Here is a 22,568-nt window from a genome sequence, read left to right as displayed (position 1 = left end):
CCCTGAGTGTGGGCAGAGTGCGGCCCGATGGTGTAAACCTACCCCTGTGTGAAGACACTTGATATTGGTATCTGCTGTTCATGTTTGTTGGCCGTGAATGTACCACTGAGAGGATTTTTTTCAAATACCTTGTTTAATAAACCAGCCCCAGATGCAGGTCTCAGGGTGCCCCAGGCACGGGCATGTCAGTATAGGATTGGGGAAGACTGGGATCCGAAGGCCTGTGGTGGGCCCCACTCTGCCACCCCCAGGGGGACAGTGGGTACCCGCCTCCGTGTCCTGAGCTCCTCGCTGTAGCTGGGGGACAGGCTGCTCCTTAGCAGGTTTGTGAGGAGTGAGCGAGTGAACGAGTCGGTCCAGGTGGGGAGCCCGCGGGTGCCATGACCTTGTAGGCAAGGCGTCTCCCCACATAGGTGTGCGGCCGCCTCCGTTACTTCTCGCCGCCTCGGGGTATTACGTCCTACGGATGGAGTGTGGCCGAGCCCATACTCATGGACATGTCATTCTTTCTGACCTTGCTTTTCCACTGGTGCTAAAATAATCACTCTTGAAGTCACATCTTTACACCTTTTAGAAAATTTCCAATAACACGTTCTCCAAAGTGTAGCACATCCATTAATATCTATAAAAAACAACAACAACAAAGGGCATATGTATTTGTGACCTGGGTCCCAGGATGGGCGGCCCCGTGAGAACAGCCCGCTGTGCGTGGCACCCTCTGGGCTCGGGCAGGGGCAGTTCCAGCACTGCCCACTTGGGCCTCACCGCCCGCCCCCCCCTTACTGGGGGACACTATAGAGAACAAACTCGGGGAGAATGATTTCGGGGCACCCTTGGAAGACTGCCCCAGCCTGTGAGGGCAGTGCAGCCCAGGGGTCACACAGCGCCCGTCGGCCTGTTCCTGTGCAGGGCGCTTCCCACGCAGCTGGGCTCTGAGTTCTCCCACGTCCCTCCCGTGCCCTCCTGCCTCCTGCCTCCTGCTCGGACCTGGGGCCCTATCATCTCATCCCAATGACTGAGATTCCTGGGTTGGGGCAGGATTCCTGAGAGGTGGTGGGAAGTCAGGCTTACAGTGGAGACTGGCTGGGGATTCAGCCTGTGGGCATCCTGTCTGGGGAGCACGGTCAAAGGTCAACCAGCAAAGCCTCCAGCCCGGGGCTGCCTGGGTGCCAGCAGCTCTGGTGGCATCACCAAATCTCAAGCCCCTGCCCCCTCCTGCACCTACTCACCCAGAGCACCTGCCCTCCCCGTGTCCTTAGTGAACAGAGCGTGTGACATTAGCTGACCGTTTCCACCTCTTGGCCAGTTCAATCGAGGCAAACTGGCCCTGGTTTTGTTAAGAGCGGTTAGGCATTAGAGGGTTTTCATGTCTGTTTCCTTAGAACCGGGCCCGGAAGAAAAGGCTGAACATCATCATTGTGTCCGAAGGAGCAATCGACACCCAAAACAAACCAATTACCTCAGAGCAAATCAAGGAGGTGAGTGTGTCCGTCTTCCCTCCCCCCGCCTCCTCCGCCACCTGCCTGCAAACGGGAGATGCTGGCACACTGGCAGAGGGGGTCTGGCACGATGCATTATTATTCTGAAAACGTTTTTGTTTTTTCTGATAGTAAAAACTATTTCATAATGACTCAGAGCTTTAGTGGCATGAGGCTCACACAGCTCCGGCTTCTGCAGAGCCAGTGCTGCTGGATACTGTTGGGAATATCCCCCAGGGGCCAGAGCTTGCCCACGGAGAGAGGGGCATTGGAGAAGGTGGGCATGGAGGGTCCCGCTCTGGGCCCAGCCGCTCTGAGAGCCAGGAGGGTCAGTTCCCAGCAGCGTACCCTCTCTGTCCCCTTCTCTCCTTGGGAGCACCCGCCAAGCGTGTTCCTACAGTGAAAGCCAGATGTTGGATGTGAGTCACCGCCCCTCCCTGCCTGCAGAGGGGCCGACACTGCAGTGCTGCTGCCACAGGGCCCCGCCTCCGGTGCTGGCTCCTCAGGCCAGGGACGGGGTCGGCTGGGCTCCCTGGTTATGGGGATATGGGGACAACTGGGCATGTTCTGGACATCCCAGGGGGACAGACAAGCTCTGGTTGAAGCTGCCCATCAGGGCAAAGGATGTTGTCAACTTGGTTTCTCAATTTTGCCTTCTCTATTCCCTGTACCAGCTGTGCACCTAAATCTTAAAATACTGAGAGTTGGCTGTGAAAGATATCAGCCATTAATGGTGAATGGCCCCAGATGTTAGACTTTGGTCTTTGACTTTTGGCTAAGAAAGAATTCAGACAGAGAAAGACAAGTATGACATGTTCTCACTCATATGTGGAATCTAATGAACAAAATAGGTCCAGAGACATGGAAGCATAGAACAGCCTGTCAAATCTCAGAGAAAAGGCTAGGGTGGGGGTGGGGGTAGGGAGAGATTAACCAGGGAATTTAAATGCATATATTCATAATTCATGGACACAGACAATAGTGTGGTGAAGGCTTAGGGGGGTGGGAGATTTGGAGGGGGTCAATGAGAAAAAAAAGAGACATCTGTAATAATTTAAAAAATAAAGATAAATTTAAAAGGAAAGAAAGAATTTAGAGCCAAGACTCAAATATAAGCAAAAGTTTATTTAGAAAGTCACAGCAGTAGAAGAGGTGAGCCAGCTGGGCTGTGTGGGCTCAGGAAACAAGTTACAGAGGCAAAAGAAAGGCCATTGTAGCTTAGGAGAAAAAAGGCAGAGAAGTTGCACAAGCTGAGGAAGAAGGGCGTGGGGAAAAGGTGCTCAGGCCTTGCTGCTTTCCTTTCCTGGAGCTGAAACACAACTGAGGCCCAGATGTCATCTCTAGTTTGACCAAAACTCTGTCTCTGTGGTCAGCAGACCCAAGGCTTTGTTCCTAAGATTAGTTGATGCGGGCCATTGTCCTGAGGCTTACTGCTTTAGGAGTGGTTGTGCAGGGGCTTATCAGGATTTCCCATGAGTCTCTTCTCCTGCCCCCTAGTTCCTCCTCTAAGGGGCTCTGTGACCAGCGCTATGCTAGGGGAGGAAAGGCTGCCCTGGGGGCAAGGCCCACCCGACAGCTGCCTGCTACTAGGCAGCCCTGGGTGACCTTCCTTACCTGGCTTGTTTTTCCTACTCTGCTCATGCCTGTCCAACTGCCTCCTATCACAGGAAGTCATCTGGAAAGTGAGCGCAAATTCCCACTTAATTGAAGTGGAGATTGAACCATGGAACTCACAAAGCCCAACCCCGTTATGTTTACGGAGGAGTGAATGAGGCCCAGCGGGTACATGGCCTGTCCCTGCCACTCAGCTGTGCACAGGGGTCCCCACCTGAGGGGACACCTCGCCTTACTGGGTCACGCTTTTCAAAGACACTATAAATGTAGGGCGATTCAGGAAATGTTGATATTTCTATAAAGTATTAATCATGCTTTCAACACAAGCTATAGAAACTTTTTTTAAAAAAATCATGTTATTTATGTTTATTTGCAAGATAGGAGAAATAAAAATTCTATTTAAAAAATTAAAGCATTATTTAAAAGCATTTTCAGCTAGCCATTAGCCTAAGCATTCCTTCAAGAACCAAAATTTAGGAATGAGAACATTTCTCAAGTAGATCTGAAGAAAGAATAGAAAATTATTTCCCAGCTCCAGCCCCATCTTCTAGTGGGAGCCGATCTGCCCGCACCTGTTCCCTGTCCCCTGATGGAGATAATTTCCCGCAGCTGGTGGTGACGCAGCTGGGATACGACACCCGAGTGACCATCCTCGGACACGTGCAGAGAGGCGGGACGCCGTCGGCCTTTGACAGGATTTTGGTAAGTGAGGGTGGAAACTGTCCAGCCCGCTCCCAAGGAAAGGGGCATTTCTGGGAGCACCAGAGACGGATAGCTGTTCACTAGCGCCATCCGGCAAAAGCGTCTGCCTGCAGCACGGGGCGGCCTGTCTCCGAGACCCTCCAGGCCTTGTTGTCATTGGGAGACTCAGACCAGAACAGTTCCCAGGCCCCAGTCACCCAGAAGCTGGCAGACCCCACCCACATGGACAGTGGAGGATGACAGGGACTCTAGGACCAAACCCAGGATGTGGGAGGTGGCATTCACATGCAGGTTTCTAGAGACAGAACCAGGGACAGCAGAGCCCAAAGTCCAGATCCTGGGTTGTTAATCTTCACTGTTCTGTACACCACAGAGCCTCCCCTCCCCTTCCCTCCCTTTCCCTCCTTTCCCCTCCCCTCCCCTTCCCTTCCCTCCCCTTCCCTCCCCTGACCTCCTCTTCCCTCCCCTGCCCTCCTTTCCCCTCCCCTGCTCTCCCCTCCTCTCCCCTTCCCTTCCCTCCCCTTCCCTTCCCTCCCCTTCCCTCCCCTTCCATTCCCTCCCCTGCCCTCCCCTTCCCTCCCCTGCCCTCCTTCCCCCTCCCCTGCCCTCCTTCCCCCTCCCCTGCCCTCCTTCCCCCTCCCCTCCCCTCCCCTGCCCTCCCCTCCCCTCCCTTCCCCTCCCCTCCCCACCAGTTCTGAGTGGAGACTAAATCTCTCTGTTGGAAGTGGGTTAAGCAGGAAGGACTTGGGTACCTAACTGCACTCAGTCCCAGAGAACAGAAAGGAAGCTGAGGAGGATGTGTGTTTAGGACAGAGTGGGGCTGTCTGAACCACAGGGGACAGGGGCCCATGGATGCCCCTACCTGGAGCATCGAGGGGTCTCTGTGAGAGCGCTGCCTGGGCGGGTGGTGGGCCTTCTCTGACTCTCTTGAATGTCACTTGCAGGCCAGCCGCATGGGGGTGGAGGCCGTGGTCGCCCTGCTGCAGGCCACGCCAGAGACCCCGGCCTGCGTGGTGTCACTGAGCGGGAACCAGGCCGTGCGCCTGCCCCTGATGGAGTGCGTGCAGATGGTGAGCTGGGGAAGGGGCGTGCAGGCACAGCAGGCACCTTGTCCCTGGTCTGTGGCTGCCAAGCCGCAGGGGAGTTAGATGACCTTCATCAGGACAAGTGGAGCTGCCCTGTGGGCGTGGCAGCAGGCTCCTATCACCCGGACTAGTTGCTTGTCTCATTTTTAGGGGAGGTTACGCTGTCAGGAAGATTGTGCTGGGGGGCGGGGGGTGGTCCTTGAGGGTGTCTAGGAGGAATCTGTGGGTGGGCTGCCCAGGGCCTCCTTAGCCCCTCAGATTTCAGCCTCTCCTTCCATCCTGTTCCCAAGGATATCAAGTTTGTGGGGTGACCCTGGCCTGGCTAATTCAGGGGGCATTTATTCCTCCAGGCCCAGGTTGTAATTCCCCACCTGAGTCCACGAGGGGAGGTGGCAGTGAGGTGCATTAGAAATTGTTCTTATCTTTTATTTCTCAAAGTCTGTTCATGACTGTCGTCCTACTTGGTCTTTTCCAGCAGCTCTGAAGTACATGCATTTGATAACATATACAGAGAGGTGACTATGTAATGCAGTCACGGGGCTTGTTGGAAGTTACCTTAGACACGTCACTTCAAAGCCTGTGGGAGGGCATTAAACTGTGTGTATGTTTGTATGTATGTATGTGTCCAAAGGTATTTTTTGTTTAAGCATATGTATGTCTATATGTGTTTGCATATGTGTGTCTGTGCATGCACACATATGTATTTTTGTCTTAAGCATGTGTGTCTGGACATGTTTGCATGTGAGTGTGTTCATGTGTGTACATGAGTAATGTGCATGTATGTGTTTACATGCAAGGGTGTTCGTGTGTATACATGTATGTGTGTGCATGTCTGTTTGTGAGAGAGTGAGATGACAGGCTTAAGAGGATCAGGACATTGAACTGTGTGCAGTAGTCTGTTTTGAGCCCATTTCTTATGTCACATGTCTGTTCCTTCAGAGACAAACATGTAGGTACAATCTGGCTTGTCCTCCAGATGACCATACATTATGGTAAACTAGCCAGATGGCTCACAAAAGCCACAGTGAGCCCTTCATTGGCACCTGCTGTGTGCCGGTGTTTTCTTAAGAGCCTGGTGTGTTTTATAAAATTATTTTTAAATTGATTTTCAGAGAGAGAGAGAAACATCAATGTGAGAGAGAAACATAGATCCAATCCATTGCCTCCCGCACATGACCTGCCTGGGGATCGAACCCGCCACCTTTTGGTGTATGGGAGGAGGCTCCAACTGAGCCACACCAGCCAGGGCCAATCTGGCATGTTTCATAACCACAGATGACACTAGAGTAGGGGGTGTTCTCCTTATTGTACAGGTGAGGAAACCAAATAAATAACTTACCCGAGATCCTCGGGTTGAAGGTCCTACTGGGGTATGTCGCCTGCATGCCTTTCCCTTTGCCTGTGGAGACCCCATCCGGGTCCCCAGCTCCCAGTTCCTGTTGACTTTTTCCTCGCAGAATCCACCTGCTAATTTGTCAGGACCTTGTGCGAGAGATGCATTTCCTCCTGGCTCTGCTCTCGTGGAGCGAAATCCCGAAGACCTCAGGATCTCTGCCTGGGGTGGCCGGCGGTGCCCCCTCATCCTCCTCTATGACGTGCCTGAGATAGTGGCCCCGGTGTCTCCCTCACAGCCGGGCGGTGCCAGGCCAGCTGCGGCCCACTGTGGATCCGCCCCAGGCTGCTGGCCCGCAGAGGCGGGATGTGACGGGGACGAGGTGGAGGCACCGAGCTGGCCGTGAGGCTGCACCGAGTCCTGACCCTGCTGTCTTCCTCTTTCATCTCTTTAAAGACCCAGGGCGTCCAGAAGGCGATGGATGAGAGGAGATTCAAGGATGCCGTGCAGCTCCGAGGAAGGTGACTGAGGGAGACTCTGTCCTGGAACGTGCGCTGTGCCCTTCCTCAAGCCTGAGGAGTTATCCTTTAGGAAGGCCCGCGGGGTTATTTGTTCAGAAGGCCCCGCAAGGTTGTGCTTGTCCAGTCCCACTGTGAGAAGGCAGAATAAAGATGGCGAGCAGGCGCCATTTCTGCAGGTTGAGGGCCTGGGTGAATAGTTAGGGGGGAATCGTTTATTTCTTTGTTTATTTTGGGCAGAGGGTCATTCGAATGTAATGAGATTAAGATAGGAAGTGGCAAGTGGGGAGGGTGCTGGCAAAGAAACCTGAGAAGCACTGGACGCCTTTGTCCCTTAGCCCAGTGACACGATGTATGTCCCCATGCTGCGTCCCCCCGAGGACAGCAGGGCCCGGGTACCATCAGGCCCCTGCCCCCGAGGGACAGGACAACCTTTGCAGACTGCCTGCTCCCCGCACCACTGTTCTCTGCGCCCTACTTCCCTACTCCTTCTAAATTTGTTCCAACAGAGTCATTCTCTTCTAGGAGCTTTGAGGGCAACCTCAACATCTACAAGCAGCTCGCCATCAAGAAGCCAGACTCCCAGATCCCCAAGGTAGGTGCTGACTGCCTGTCGGCTCCCAGGGGTGTTCCTGACGGTGCCCGCTGACCCGGCTCCCCTGCCACCTCCCTGCCCTGGACAGTGCCGCAGCCTCCCTGCACTGGGCCAGGCACTCCTGGCACCTGGTGCTGGGCAGGCCCCCTCCCAGGTGTGCATGGAACAGTGACACAGCTGTGACAGGTGCCACATTGCCCCCTGTCTTGCAGAGTGGCTGCAACGTGGCCGTCATCAACGTGGGCGCGCCGGCGGCCGGGATGAACGCGGCCGTGCGCTCGGCTGTGCGGGTTGGCATCTCAGAAGGACACAAGATGTTTGCCATCTATGATGGTTTCGAGGGCTTTGCCAAAGGCCAGGTGGGTCCCTCAGGAGGTACCCAGTGGGGGGATGTCTTTGATGAGAAAGTCATGGGGAAGTGGGGGACCTCCTTCAGAAACACAGCGACTGTGTGTGTGTGTGTTTAAATATAATTTTATTGATTTTAGAGAGAGAGGAAGGGAGAGGGAGAGAGAGAGAAACAGTGATGTGAGAGAGAACCATCAGTCAGCTGCCTCCCGCACATGTTCTGAGCGGGGGTCAAACCCACAACCTTTCGGTGCACAGGATGACACTTAACCAACTGAGCCACAGCAGCCAGGCCACAGTGCCTGCTCTTTAAGGAGAACTTCTGCTCTCGGATCCCATCCTAAGGAAGGGCCTTTCTGCTCCCATGAGACTGACATGTGCTCACCGGTGTAGGTCTCACAGTAAACCTGAGACATCGTCCCCGTTTTTCGTGTGAGAAAACTGGACAAAGGCAGTAACTTGACCACGGTTGCACTCTCCACTAGGTGCGTCCTGTCCACAGGGCTAGTTCGCCTGGTCACTTGGCGACTATTCACTGAGTTCTCATGCTGCGGAATTAAATTTGTGAAGAAAGCAGACAAAGCCACTGCTTCCATGGAGCTTTCATCTTAGGGAGGGAGGTGAAGGGAGGTGAAAGTAGACTGTAAGTGCAGAGCAGGTGGGAGCAGGTGAGGAAGTGACCTTGCTAGAGGGGCAACACAGAGGGGCTGGGTGAGCCCTGGGGCTGGGGTGGGCGGGTCTGCAGCTGGGCGGGGCCTCAGTCTCAGGTGAAGGGCTGAGCAGGTACTGTCCCAGGCAGGCTGCACAGTGCAGTGGCCTGAGGGGCTCAGAGGTGGGAGGGGCTAGTGGGATGCAGCAGGAGAGCAGGTTGGGGTGGGGTGGGGTGGGGAGGAGACAGGCCAGGTCCTTTCGTAGGAATTGTAACGAGTTTGGCTTTTATTCTGAGGAGACAGGTTTTGAGCAGGGCCCTGGCACATACAGACTGTGAGGGGCAGAAGGGGGAACCAGGAGACTAGTTGGGAGGCTTCCGCAGTAACCCAGGCAGGAGTGTGGGGGGCGTGGTCCAGACCGGCCACAGTGGCGTCTATGAGACGTCTTCTAGGGTCTTGGGTGGATTTTGAAGGCAGAGCCAGTAGGATTTGGTCCCTAAATATGCACAGGGGTGAAAAAGGAGGCGAGAATGAGCCTGTTTCTAGCCTGAGTTGCAGCTGATGGACGCAAGGAAATGTAAGAGGTGCTGAGGTGCCAAGATGTTCAGTGTGTGTCTGGTGGGCACCCCTGGGAGGTGGCCAGTGAGCAGGCAGAGGTCATGGTCTGGGTCTTCAAGAGGCTTGGGCTAAAGATGCGTGTTTGGGGGACACCAGAATACAGGTGGTACTTAAAGTAATGGCGTAGAGAAGGTGTGAAAGGAAGGGCTTTGCTGTTGAGAGGAGAGAGGAGAGACCTAGCCCAGGAGATGGGTGTGCAGAGGGAGGGTGCACACACCCATCTGGCATCATCTATCCTTCCATTTTTTTTTAAATTTTTCATTAAAGCAGGTTTTTTTTTTAATTTATGTCAATTAAAAAAAACAATATTGTTAATTTTTCCTTTAATTCCCAGTGGTAGAATTTGGCCAACTAGAGTGTCAATCTATTCTATTTATGGAAACTAAGCTGTGGGGATGTCCTGTGGGTAGGAGGGCTGCCATAGTCGATGGCTGTGTGACTCCCTCGGCATCATGATGGACGCCTACAGACAGGCAGCTCGCCCGAGGTGCCGCCCTCTGAGCTGTTTGTAAAACTTCTAATCTCCTTCCTTTCTCACTTGAGCCGTCTCATTCCATTTGCATCTTAGATCAAAGAAATCGGCTGGTCGGATGTTGGAGGCTGGACCGGACAAGGTGGCTCCATTCTTGGGACAAAACGGTAATTTCCCTCCTTGATTCGGACCTGCTTTTAGGAGAAAGGAAGGACCCCATTCTGAGGAGGAGCTGGGCCCCCCGCTGGGAAGGCTCCGCATCCTGGCCCCGCCCAGCAGGCCCCAGCCGTTGAGACCTGCCCTCGAGAAGAGACCTTGTGCTCCCAAATCTCTCCTAGGCCCCGGGGAGAGGAAGCAGGTGGCGGGCAGGAAGCCGCCTCGGTGGAGGTGATGATGATGAGGGACATCACTGAGCTGCAGGGACCGTGTGTGTAGACCAGGGTCAGAGCAGGTGGACAATGGCTTAGCGCCTGCGCACAGAGCTGAGTGCATCCACCCTGGAGGCCAGTCCCAACATGTTTCTGAATCAGTAAGCCTCCGTTTCTCACCATAGCTGGTGGTAGAATATGCATTTTAACCAGACGCCGTTTGCTTTATGTGCCGTCCTGGCAAAGCTCTGGGTGAGCTGGCAACCCCTCCTGACGATGCTTCAAGAGCTTTATCTTAGACGCTGGGGGACCCTTACCGTGACACACGCCTGCTGGGTGCCCTGACTGCCCAGGCCTGGATATGTTTGCCCTGTAGCTTCCTGTTAAGTCTACAAACAGCACCGGCACGGTGTCCTCCAGGCTGCAAAATGGAACGGCTGGGCCGGTGTTGGGGGGGCCCTTGGGAAGAGTCTATCGCTTGTCTGACTTGGCGGCTGTGTGCGAAACGGGAGAACAAGTATGAGTGGATGTGACTTTAAAGGAGATGAGGTTGGATAAAGTATAAAACTGGAAGTTTCCCTTTAAATGATATTTGTTGTGAATATTTGCAAGTTATTGGGGTGTGTTTTTTCTAATGAGGCTGCATAATTCTGTTGAGGTGAAGCTACTGGACAGCTGGGAAGCTTCTCCCTGTTTTCTTTTGAAAATACACTTCTTAGGGACTGGCTCCCTGACCATCCCTGCCGTGGGCTGTTCCCCCACGCACTGCCCCCCGCCACAGGGAGGAGGGAGCCAGAGAGAGGGGGCAGCCACAGGGAGGGGGGAGCCGGCCTCCCTCTGCAGCTGCCCCAGCGCCACACGGAGCCGGGGCAGGCGGCCGTCAGGGAGCTGGCGGTGCTTGGTCCACCCTGTGAGCCTGTCTGGCCTCATCTCTCCGGAACTATTTTCAGGATCCTCCCCGGGAAGTACTTGGAAGACATTGCTGCACAGATACGCACGCACAGCATCAACGCGCTGCTCATCGTCGGTGGGTTCGAGGTACGTCACCAGCTCCGTTCCCGGTTGGCTCTTCCACACCGTAGCCTTCAGTGGTGGCCCTTGCCGGCTCCACCAAGCTCCCCGCCAACTGCGGGCATAGCACCCCAGGCCCAACTGCCACTGGACAACGGTGAGGCAGCGCGTAGCAGGGGGTGGGACTCACCCAGCGGGAGGCGACCCTGAGCCTGGATGGGCCCGTCCGTCCTGTGAGTTCTGGTGTCTTCCAGGATGACAGGAATGAGTCTCTCCCCTGAGGCTGCAGTTCATGGCCATTCAGAGAGGAAGGGGGTTATGTGGCCAGCTCATTTGTTTTATCCCATATTGGGCTGTAGGCCTTAATTTTTTTCTTTTTTAAAAAAAAAAAATATTTTTATTGATTTCAGAGAGGAAGGGAGTGGGGAGGGAGAGAGAGAGAGAAACATCAATGATGAGAGAGAATCATTGATCAGCTGCCTCCTGCACACCCCACCCTGGGAGTCAAGCCCCCAACCCAGGCATGTGCCCTGACCGGGAATTGAACGGTGACCTCCTGGTTCATAGGTCGACACTCAACCACTGAGCCATGCCGGTATGCATTTTTTTTTTTTTTTTCCTATTCAACCAAGATCAGTCCCGTGATAACCTTATGGTTTCCTTTCAAGAAAATTCAAGAGTCTCAACTACCGAGACACTTGCCAATGGGAGACTTGGTCTTAAGTCTACATGACGAGGTCCCCTGGGCCCCTTTGTGCTTAAAGAACTGCTTGTCCCTGTCGTGACCTTCATGTGTTTCCACGTTGACTTCCTAGTGGTCTTATCGATGCCCCACTTCTGCCCGCCCCCCAACTGTACACGCTTGTCCCACAGGGCTACCTGGGGCTGCTGGAACTGTCAGCCGCCCGGGGGAAGCACGAGGAGTTCTGTGTCCCCATGATCATGGTTCCCGCCACCGTGTCCAACAACGTGCCGGGGTCCGATTTCAGCATCGGTGCCGACACCGCTCTGAACACCATCACTGACGTAAGTCTGTGCGGCAGCAAAGCAGGTGCCGCGGGCCCTCGCCGAGGGCACTGACCGGGGGCGCCTGGCCCGTTTTTATCTACCAGTGCACTAGAGACACGGGCCGGGTCGGGGGCGTTGGTTTGTTTCCAGAAAAGTATTTTTTAAAAATCTGACCCTCTCTGATCCAGCTCCCAAAGGTCTGTACCCCGTCTTTCCTGTGCTGCGCCTGCACGGAGTCCCTGCGCGACAGAGCATGGCAGCTCCGCACTCGCCTGCAGTGCTTGGTGATTTGGACGATCGTTCAAATTAGTTTTGTGGGGCTTTTTGGCTGCAGTTTAATTGTAGCCTCTGTCACCTTGCTGTGACGAGTCTGGGTCCGACTGAATAGCAGGCTGCGTGGGGACAGAACCTGAGCAAAATATTTTGTAATTTTATCCATCGACCTGAACCCCTCTTTGGTGTTCATTATTCTTTTACCTGAGCCCATCAGCATCGCTCTCCGCATAGTAGATTGGGGATGCATCTATAGAATATTGGTACTATTTAAGGTGTTGTTTTTTGTTGTTGTTGTTTTGTTGGTTTGTTAAATGGCAATAATGTAGAAATGTGTCCTTATTATTGTATTTGCAAGTCACACTTGGTGAAATACCATGTGAGTTTGCAGATCAGCATCTAACATAGAAAACTTTTTTTTTTTTTTTTAATTCAGTGTCTACATTTTTTTCAGTAAATTCTGAAGTTTAGTTTTCCTTCTGAGACCTAGGTCTTATGAATGATTTTCTAAGATTCTCCCCCCTTAAACCCATGGCATCCGTTTTGTTTCTAGTGCTGGTAAATAAAAAGAAATGCTTTTAAAATAAAATTCACTGGTAAGTAATGCTTACTGCTTGTCTGTTGCTTTTCTGAGAGCTTCCTAAACTTTCTGCGATCTTTTTACTAAAAAGCCCGCCCGGTGTCGCTGCGTCCCCGTGCTGGAGGCCCGCGCCGTGCGCACCCCTGACCGCTTGCTGGCCCTGCTCCTGCTGCCTGTGACTCCCTGCTGCTTCCCCTGCTCCGACTAGTCCTCCCCTCACGGACCCCCCAGCTGCGAATCGCAGGTCCTGTCTGTCCCCAAGTGAACTCCACCTTCGCTTGTAGCGCTCTTTTCCCTGCCTTTGCTGGATTTTGAATCTGATTATGCTGAGCTTGTAGCTGAAGCAACTGGAATGAATTTTTCCTGTTACCTAATCAGAACCCTGGTGGTCAGGGGTGGTGGGGTGGGGGTGGGGGTGGGGTGGGGTGTAGGGGTGGGCAGGGTTTGACCAGCATCTCTGCGGGTCCTGACAAGGCTGGCCTCTGTTCCTTGTGGTATTTGATACCCACTTTAGGCACCCACACAGGACTCTCCGGCTTTGTAATTCTAGGCTCCTCTGCTACAAAGAATCCTCCCCTGCCCCCCGCCGCCAGATTATGAAGTAATACTTACATGTATGTTGTTGAAAATGTGGAAACCAGCTATAGCTGGTTTGGCTCAGAGGATAGAGTGTCAGTCCATGGACTGAAGGGTCCCGGTATCAATTCTAATCACGGGCACATATCTAGGTTGTAGGCTCGACCCCCGGCCTTGGTGACGGGCCAGGGCGCCTTTGCCAGGTGAGCCAGGTGGTCTCGGTGGTGCGACGGTTCTGGTTGTGGTTGGTGATCTGGGACGATGGGAAGTCAGGACGACCCCTCGTGGGCCCGCTCAGGGTACCCTGGGGCTGCATGGACCAAGGTATGGCACAGTGTGTAGAAACTGCCTTTTCTTCCCGCGTTCTGTTTGTTAAAGCCAAAAGGAGGTTGAATCCTCAGGAGGTTTGGATTCAGGCCCAGAATGCCAAAGGTGCTCAAGTGAGATACCCTCGAGGGGCTCAGGTTATCGGCTGTGGCGTCTCTGCATATTGCGTCATCGTCCTCACGGCCGTTCCCTCTGCCAGCGCTTAGCTCAGCTCACAGGTGCGTCGCGGGAACCTGCTCTCAGCGCACTTGCCCGTCAGAAAGGGGTCGGTGTCCGGGCCAGGGCAGGCATTTGGAGTCCCCGTGCTGTGGCTTCGGGCTTTCCAAGGGGTGCTGTCCACCCCCAGAGCCAGACACTGTTCAGCCACAACACAGTGCTGTGTGCTGAGCTCCGTGCAGCCATGTAGGCCGCGAAGGCAGCCACAGTCACAGCCCTGCTGACAGCCGGGATTGTGAGGGAAGACGTTGGAAACCAGGCTTGTTTCCCTATAAATCCATCCAGTCTCTTTTCTCAGAGTAGACAGCACCAGTGTCCGGGTCACTCCGTGCCATTGTCACATCTCCCCTCGGACCCTGAGGCAAGACAGGGAGGAGGGGTGTGATAGAGGAGCTGTCAGGCAGGTGAGTGACCCCCTCGCCTCCCTCTCGGCTCCCTGGACTAACCCGCCGCAGGCCCACCATCCACTCACTCCCAGGCCACAGGCGCCCTTGAACCTGACTCGTTTCAGAGAACCACGGGACAGCAGGATCCCCGCCTGCCTCCCACGTGGCGTTCCTGCCGTGCGCACTGGTCGCACTAGGGGGGTAAATAGAGACCACACAAGGGGCTGTTGGCCTGCCGGGATGAACCCAAGTGGAAACTGAGACGGGAAACCTGGCCAGCCCTCCAGAATGAACGGGCCACCAAAGGCTATCTGTGCTGGAGCTCCGTGGGCGTGGGGATGGTGGACAGCGGGCCTGTGTACTAATGAACTGCTTTGTCTAACACTCGAGGCAGGTGATCCAAATCTCTGCCGTGTCCCCCAAGAACAGCTGGCTTTTTCGACATCAGAGCCAAACAATTTCTCCGTGGGGTCCCAGAGCGACTCGGGGTTCTGGCTCCTCCATGCTGCTTGTGTAAGCACGGCAAAGGGCCATGCGGGGGCCGTTCCCCCTGCGCAGAGCAGAGGCACAGGACATGGCCACTGATGGGGGTCATTTGCAGAGTCCTAACGGTCAGGGCCTCGCCCCACTCCCTGCGGGAAGTCCCCAGACTGGCCAGGCCCTAAGTGGTTTGCCTCCCTTTGGAGATGCCTAGAAAGGCCAGCTGTTTGCCCACCACTAACCCCACCGCCGCTTCGGCCCTGCTTTGCTGCCTCCTCCTTGCGTCCGTGCTGGGCAGTGAACACCCTGCCAAGGCCAGCACCCCACACCCCCTGCACTGGAGATCCCCGTCCGAGGCCTGTGCCCAGCCCATCAGGTTGCCCTGCGCCCTCACAGCACTGGCCGCAGCTTTCTCTCCCCGCTGACGCACACGGGGGAGCTCGCCCGCCCGCGCATGGCAGGTGAGCGCCCCGCCCGCCGGCCGCTGACGCCCTCACTGCTGCTTCAGGCTTTCCAGAGCTCAGTCACGCTCGCGCAGGCACGGGGCAGCCACCAGGAGTTCTGCATCCCCACTTGCATCCTGCCTGTCACCATCAGCAACAATGTCCCCAGCACAGACCTGAGCCTGGGCTGTGACACTGCCCTGGACTCGCTGGTGGAGGTAAGGGCTCCCCTGGGACGGCTTCCCGGATGCCCTCCTCCCCGGGAGCACTGCTGCCGGGATGGACTCAAGTGGAAACTGAGAGGGGAAACCTGGCCAGCCCTCCAGAATGAAGGGGCCACATTTATTACCACTCCCTTTTGTTCCATTAGTGGGAGGTTCTGTCACACTTTCCATGACAATGACAGGCGGTTTTCCCAGCTTCTCCATCTCGGAGCGCCCACCTTCATCTCCGTAGATGCTCTGGCACCCCTGTTCCATCGCTGGAATGACGCCCCTTCCCGAGCTCCAACCCGCCCGGTGCCCACTCAGTGTCAGGCTCTGGTCATTGTCAGACGTGCGTGGCTGGTGAGTGGGCACAAGGCCTCTGCTGTGGGCGTGGTCCTCCCCCCACAGGGAGAGGAAAGCGGCCACCGACACCTCCTTCAGACCATCACGTCTCGTGAAAGCCCTGACTCTGCTTCAGGGCCCCGCTCAGAGTGGCACAGCCCCTCCGAGGCCAAATGGGATGCGGGGAGAGGACAGGAAGGGCTGGTGTTAGGCCCACTCGCCGGAGTTTCTTGCTCTCCAACCGATGGGCACGTCTGAGCTTCTTGCTCATTTTCTCACAAAGCTGTGGCAGGAGGTGGGCTTGCCCTCAGCCTCCAGCAGGGGGATGGCCTCGATCCCAAGCCGGAGGCTCCCGTGGGCCTTGCAGTTCCTGCTTTCAGGTAAAATTCCATCATAGACAGACCCTTAGAGCAGTCACCGGCCACTGGGTGCTGGTGGCTGCAGGTACCCCCTCACGCCTCTGCGGGCACCGTCGTCATCTTCCGCTGCCGTCCCACTTCTGCCCTCGTCTGCACCTGCATGTCACCCAGCTTCGCCACTGCCCTGCGCTTTGCGGGGGGAACCCTCCTGGCCCTGGCCAGCCTGGTCTGGACTCCAAGTCCAGCCTACGCTCCTCCTCCTGGGAGCCCAAGTCATGGGAGGCCACCTCCTAGCCCGTTAACGGGACAGGACTGACAAATCCACAGAGTCTTTTCTATCTTGCACCATTCCAAGTGCCACTTTATCCTTTCACATTCGACTTGCATTTTTATAACTCCAGTGTGGCACAATGTTAGCGGCATTGGAACTGTCACGTGGGGTTTTTCCTCCAGTGGGACAGGACCCAAAGATTTCTCTGGGAGAATCGTCTGTCAGCCACTGGAGGGGGTCAAGGTTCACCAGAGGCTGGAGGGGCTGGTGGGGCGTCCGGGCCAGGAGGGGGCATCTGCCCTCCCTGATTCCATCCTCTCACCCAGAGCCTGCCCCTCCCCACCACGTGCCACCCCCTCGCTTGTCAGGACTGCTTTTAGTAACTGAATGAGACGGGCTGGAATACCTTACTATTTTTAGAAGAAAGGAATTTGGACCCTCAGACACAACCAAGGCGATGCAGAGGGAGGAGTTAGGAATGGCGTGTCTAAGCTGCAAGCCGCGGCGGAGGGTGCCGGCCAGCGGCCACTGCTGACACCTGCGGCTCACAGAGAGCGGGGTCTTGGCTCACGGCCGGGGCCACTAGGGCTCCTGACCTTTGTGGGGTTGGTGCCGAGATGCACATGTTCCTACTGGCCTCACAGGGGAGCTGCTTTGTGGGCACGTTCTTCTGCCAGTCAGTGGCTATAACCTGCTCTCCGCATTGGTGACAAGGAGGCCTGCCGGGGGTACTCTGCGACTCTGCAGCTCAGGGGGACCCGGGCATCCGCCCATGTGTGCAGCCCTGTTCCACCCCAGCCCCCAGAATTCTTCTGAGACAGACTGTGCAGGGCAGTGTAAGTGCTGGCCTGGCAGCAGTCGGGCCTCCGGGGGCCTGTCTGGTCCATCCCCCGCCTGCGTCAGACAAGAATTGCCCTCATTGGTGCTATCTCCTCCTCCCCTCGCAGCTCCTAGAGACTACAAAGCATGTGCTGCATCTGGAATAATTAATTATTGTGATTAATTATTAGGGGAAGGTGAGGTTCCACCCAGGAAATTGACAGCCTCGTTAGGAGTGACAGCAATTGGCCCCGTGTGTGGAAGTCAGAATGCTCTCATAGGTGACGCAAAGCACTTACGTGAAAATTTCCGAATCGATACACTTTTGTGTACAAACCTCCTCCTCTTGCCCCCAAAGATTCGTGACCCCTGGTCTCGGGCCCACCTCTCCCCAGACCCCTTGTGATTGCCCTGGAGATGCAGGATGGTTTAGTCCCAGGAGTCCGTGCCACAGCCTTCGCTGGCTGATGGATGGGTGGGATGCTTTTATTCCAATCACTGCCAAATATTGATTGAGCCCTAATTGTGTCCCAGGCATGGCTACATGTGAGCTCAGCCTGTGACCAGTGAGGGCGACACCCCAGGTCAAATAATTATGCAGAAGGTTGCAGGAAGGTGGGCTGAGGTGGTTTTTGTGAAGGAAGGCGTGAGTGTCAGGGGAGCCCTGCATCGGAGCTGTCTCGTCCTGGCGGTCAGGTGGTTTTCCTGAGGGAACGACACTCACGTCTGGGTCATGTTGACGAGGCAGGAAGGGGCCGACGCTGGCTCCTTAGCTGCCAGATGACCGCGATGATTTCACTGGGCCGAGGCCAAGGTGTTGGCAGGTGTGCACCCTCCATCGGCTCTGGGAGAACCTGTTCTGCTCTTCTGGCTCCTAGAGCTGCCGCTTGTTGCTTGCTTGGCCTGTGATCCCTTCTCATTTGCGAGGCCTGCAGGCCGCATCTTGCTTCAGTGTGACGTGACCTGTCCCTGGTCAGCCCTCCCTCTGCGTACCTCTGGGGGCCATTATCCAGCCCACCACGGGCAGTGTGTGTGAGGGCCTGAGAGCAGGACAGCGCTGGAGTGGGCTGCCCCGGGGGGTCCGTAGGAAGGCTGTGAAATACTCGAGGAAGAAGGAGATGTTACTCAATGCTGAGGAAGGCAAGGGTTGCATCAGAGCGTTTCATAGACAGAACTGGTCAGAGGCTTGGTGGGTTGAGAAGAGAGGACAGCAGCCTGGCGGCAGCATGTGGGTATCTCTGTGTGCTGAAGAGGTGATGGCTGACATTTCCTTAGGAGACCTGCCATCCCATGTGTCTGGAAGATTCATGGGGCCTTTTGTCTAGGAGCCACTGTCCACCTCAGTAGAGGTGCCCTGGCGTAGGTTGAGCGTGATCAAACCCAAAGGTAATGGGGGGCCTTCTATTTATTTATTTTGATTTTTTATTGATTTTTAAAGAGAGAGGGACAAAGAGAGAAATATTGATGAGAGAGAAACATCATCGATAGCTGCCTCCTGCACGTCCCCTACTGGGGATCAAGCCCACAATCTGGGCATGTGCCCTGACTGGGAATTGAACCAGCGACCTTTTAGTTCATGGGTTGACCTCAACGACTGAACCACACCAGCCGGGCTTGGGAGCCTTTTAGAAGAAAACCAAATAGAACTTCCTAGTGACTAAGGTCAAGACCGAGGCCAGCCATCTCTGCCCCTACGTGGTAGACACGCAGGACCTGCCGGGCTCTTGGCTGCTCCCGTCCCAGTACCGGCTGGCTACGTGTTGGAATAACCCATCCTTCTCTGTGTCCAGACGTGCGACCGCATCAAGCAGTCCGCCAGCGGGACTAAGCGCCGCGTGTTCATCATTGAGACCATGGGCGGCTACTGCGGCTACCTGGCTAACATGGGGGCCCTGTCAGCCGGGGCCGACGCCGCCTACATCTTTGAGGAGCCCTTTGACATCCGAGACCTGCAGGTACGTAGTGTGCTTGTCTCCAAGTCCTTCAGTGCTGCCTTTGTTGTTGTTTTTATTTTTATTTATTTATTTATTTATTTATTTTTTATTGATTTCAGAGAGGAAGGGAGAGAGACAGAAACATCAATAATGAAAGAGAATCATTGATCGGCTGCCTCCTGCACACCCCACACTGGGTATCAAGCCCGCAACCTAGGCATGTGCCCTGACTGGGAATCAAACCGTGACCTCCTGGTTCATAGATCGGTGCTCAACCACTGAGCCATGCCCCAACCCTGTTGTTTAGATGGTGCGATACACCAGGTCATAGGCACTTCCAGCGACCCTCCCCCGAATCCAGGTTGTGTGCAGATGCACTGACTCTGTGCTAGAGCTCTGTGTGCGGTGACAGCGTGAGCTCCTGGGTCAGGCAGCTTCCACTCACCCAGGATTACAGTTTCCTCCGCTGAGCAGTCACTGTTCCTGTCGTGGGTCACCAGCCATTTGACCAGGGCTTCCCAGGATGAGCACTGAGCTCCCGAGGCTTCCGGTGCCTGTGGTCCGCGTGTGGGAAGGTCGCAGGGGTTAACCTCCGTTCCTGGAGCACAGCGGCCACCAGGACAAGCAGCTCTGTCCACTGTGAATGTGGGATTCAACGAGGGAACGCGTGGCACCCCCCGCCCTGTGTGGGATACAGCAGTGGGCTTAATGCACTTGGTGGGCACTGCCCACTATAAACAAAATGGGAACCAGGCTTACCTCCTGCCCTTCCCTGCAGCTCACTTCCTTTTTTTTTTTTTTTTCATTAACAGATTTTGTTTATTTTAGAGCAGTTTTAGGCTCACATTAGAGATTTCCCATATATACACAGGGCAGCCTGCTCACCCAGCACCCCTGCCAGAGTAGGACTGATGCTGGAGTCGAGGGACCCACACTGATGTGCCAACAGCACCCACAGTCCTAGTAGGGCTGACATGAGGGTTCACTCGGGTGTCGCTGCTGCTTTTAAATGGCTTTTAAATAGCCATCACAATGGCTATTCTAAACAGATAAGGGCTCCCAGGGCTCCCAGCTTTCAGTGGAGGCTAGTGGGGCAAGCACAAGTTAGTTTGGTGGCTCAGCCCAGGCATGGGTTGGAGGTCAGCCAGTTCAGGACAGGCATTAGCCAGTAAACACAGCTGAAATACACAAAAGCACAAATAAAACAACTTCGTAAAAGCTATAATTTAGTTATTTCTGTACCGAAGAAATCAAATAGAGAGGTACTTGATGTTTTTAGTTATCTGTGATTGTTTTTTATCTTGACCTATGAATTTCTCTTCAACATTGAATTAAACATTTATACTTCACACACCTGCCTAAAGATAGTGTCTCCCCATCCCATGCCATCGCTCTCGGCACGTAGTAGGTGCTAACAAATGTAATGATTAATGGGATTTGAGTCTAGAAAAATTTCTCTTGGCCTGGAAATGCTCGCTAGGCAATCGTATGTATGCGATTCTATATAAAGTGAGGTGACAGATATTTTCCTCCGAGATAAAAAATGTTGTCATGAAAATAGGTAAGCAGCAATAAAATAAATTTATAAGCTTAGGCAAGGACACGGAATATACGGATTAAGGTTCTATCTAGGATGGAAACCTATTTTGGCAAGTGTTTCCCATGGAAGCTGAGTGCCACCCCCTACATATGCCCGTAACATGACCTTGTCTGTAATCTTCACCACAGGGCTTGTCACTACCTGATGTATTTTCTGTTGTCCTCGCCACCAAAATGTCAGCTCAGAGCAGCTGCTACGTTCAGCAGTTAGGGTCGCACAGTGCCTGGCACACAGTAGGTGCTTAGTAGGTTTCCCATGTGACTAACGGAGCACTCTTTCCTAGACCAACGTGGAGCACCTGACAGAGAAGATGAAGACCAGCATTCAGAGGGGCCTCGTGCTCAGGTAACAGATCTCAGTTCTAGTCTAAGAACCTAGCTTCTCAGAAATCACCCACTTTGTGATCTAAAATGGGGGTGGGGGGAGCCCTGCTTCTCCAACACCACCCTGGGTCCTGCTGGGAGGACGCAGCGGAGATGCTGGGCTTGTGCGAAAAACTTGCATGTACTCAAATGAGTGGAGGGTAATCTTTAAAAATTCATTTTTGCTTTGTAATTATTTAAACTACACCTCTGACATTTATAAAGAGAAGAAAACGTGTGCAGTTGTTCACAGGATCAGGACTGAGGCGGCCGTAATATTCTCTCAGCGCCCGCGGGGCAGACGCGCCCCAGCCCTGAGCCCCGTGCTTCCCGTTTCAGAAACGAGAACTGCAATGAGAACTACACCACCGACTTCATCTACCAGCTCTACTCAGAGGAGGGCAGAGGGGTGTTCGACTGCAGGAAGAACGTGCTGGGCCACATGCAGCAGGTAGGGCCGGCACCCCACCCCTCATGAGTGGCCCCCGGGTCCCGCAAAACAGAAAGGGAAGCTGTTGGTCATGTGACTTCCTTTCAGATGGATGCCTTATTTTAGCCATTGTGGGGAAATGATGTGCATTCATAAATAAAGTCCAAGATGATTAAAAACATCTGAACTATGTTCCAGTCCCAGTTAGAAGTCATACTGGATGTCACCAGCTTTAGGAATTCTGTTGTGAAATTTGGGTAGATCAGCATTTTAAGGAAAAGGTAAACTTTCATATGATGCCAATTAATTGGAAAAACTTATTCAAAGTATCTCCTTTAATATTGGGCAAAAATAAGCATTCAAATAGGAGCATCAAACAAGTGATACTTGAGATTTGCACGGAATCAGAAGGAAGTGGAAAGAACCCGGGGCACGCCCTGTAAGATGACAGGCAGGGGTGGGTTGGAAGCACAGGCCCCGCCTCCCGACCGCATGCCTGCCCTGGTCCCATCACCACTAACCCCTCCTGTGTCCTAGGAACTTCTAACTTTGGGCCCATTGCTCACTTCAGAGGGTCCCTGAATCTCCTGAATCTATGATGCAATGCTAGGCAGGTGTGTATTTTGTGAAAGGAAACTGGGACCCCCCTCCCCATCCCAAAATAAGGTTAAGGAATCCTGATAGAATATTTAAAATGATGATGACGACCCGAAGGGGACGAAAGCACTGTGGCCCTTGCCTCACAGGCTCAGCTTCTCGGGCAGCAGCCATGGGCTTGCTTTTGTCTGGTCCCAGCTATACACAAGGAGGTAACATTTAACGAAACAAAACAGATCCTCAAAGCCCATATTTACAAATGTGATGTGAATTTTGTTAAATAGTAATTTTATTTCCACTTCATTTTTTAAAACAATTATCCGGGAAGGTGCGGTTGTATAATTAACATATAACTAACCACCCACAGGGAGGAGCGCCTTCCCCGTTTGACAGAAACTTTGGAACCAAGATCTCTGCCCGGGCCATGCAGTGGATCACCGGGAAACTGAAGGAGGCGCAAGGAAAAGGTGCCGAGTGGCGGGGTGGCCTGTGCTGGGGCTGTGCACCACATGACGCTTTTACTCTTACCAGACTCTGCGCTTGCTAGTTATGGCTTTCAAGGTTATA

General features: G+C 54.1%; 1 protein-coding gene across 2 annotated transcripts in view; it reads left to right on the top strand.

Moving 5' to 3' along the window:
- Positions 1 to 22,568, top strand: part of PFKP (phosphofructokinase, platelet) — a 62,631-nt gene that overhangs the window by 37,676 nt on the left and 2,387 nt on the right. For both annotated transcript variants that reach the window (XM_008157744.3, XM_028134252.2), the window contains 13 exons: positions 1,383 to 1,478; positions 3,702 to 3,794; positions 4,739 to 4,864; positions 6,669 to 6,733; positions 7,256 to 7,325; positions 7,538 to 7,684; positions 9,510 to 9,580; positions 10,732 to 10,819; positions 11,666 to 11,818; positions 18,869 to 19,033; positions 20,896 to 20,957; positions 21,314 to 21,425; positions 22,369 to 22,468. In XM_008157744.3, the coding sequence (XP_008155966.2) occupies positions 1,383 to 1,478; positions 3,702 to 3,794; positions 4,739 to 4,864; positions 6,669 to 6,733; positions 7,256 to 7,325; positions 7,538 to 7,684; positions 9,510 to 9,580; positions 10,732 to 10,819; positions 11,666 to 11,818; positions 18,869 to 19,033; positions 20,896 to 20,957; positions 21,314 to 21,425; positions 22,369 to 22,468 (1,348 nt within the window). The remainder of the gene's footprint in view (positions 1 to 1,382; positions 1,479 to 3,701; positions 3,795 to 4,738; positions 4,865 to 6,668; positions 6,734 to 7,255; positions 7,326 to 7,537; positions 7,685 to 9,509; positions 9,581 to 10,731; positions 10,820 to 11,665; positions 11,819 to 18,868; positions 19,034 to 20,895; positions 20,958 to 21,313; positions 21,426 to 22,368; positions 22,469 to 22,568) is intronic.

Source organism: Eptesicus fuscus, chromosome 2 (assembly GCF_027574615.1).
Source record: "Eptesicus fuscus isolate TK198812 chromosome 2, DD_ASM_mEF_20220401, whole genome shotgun sequence".
Classification (NCBI taxonomy): Eukaryota; Metazoa; Chordata; class Mammalia; order Chiroptera; family Vespertilionidae; genus Eptesicus; species Eptesicus fuscus.
Note: the sequence above shows the minus strand (reverse complement) of the source record. Positions and strands in the feature narration are given on the sequence as shown.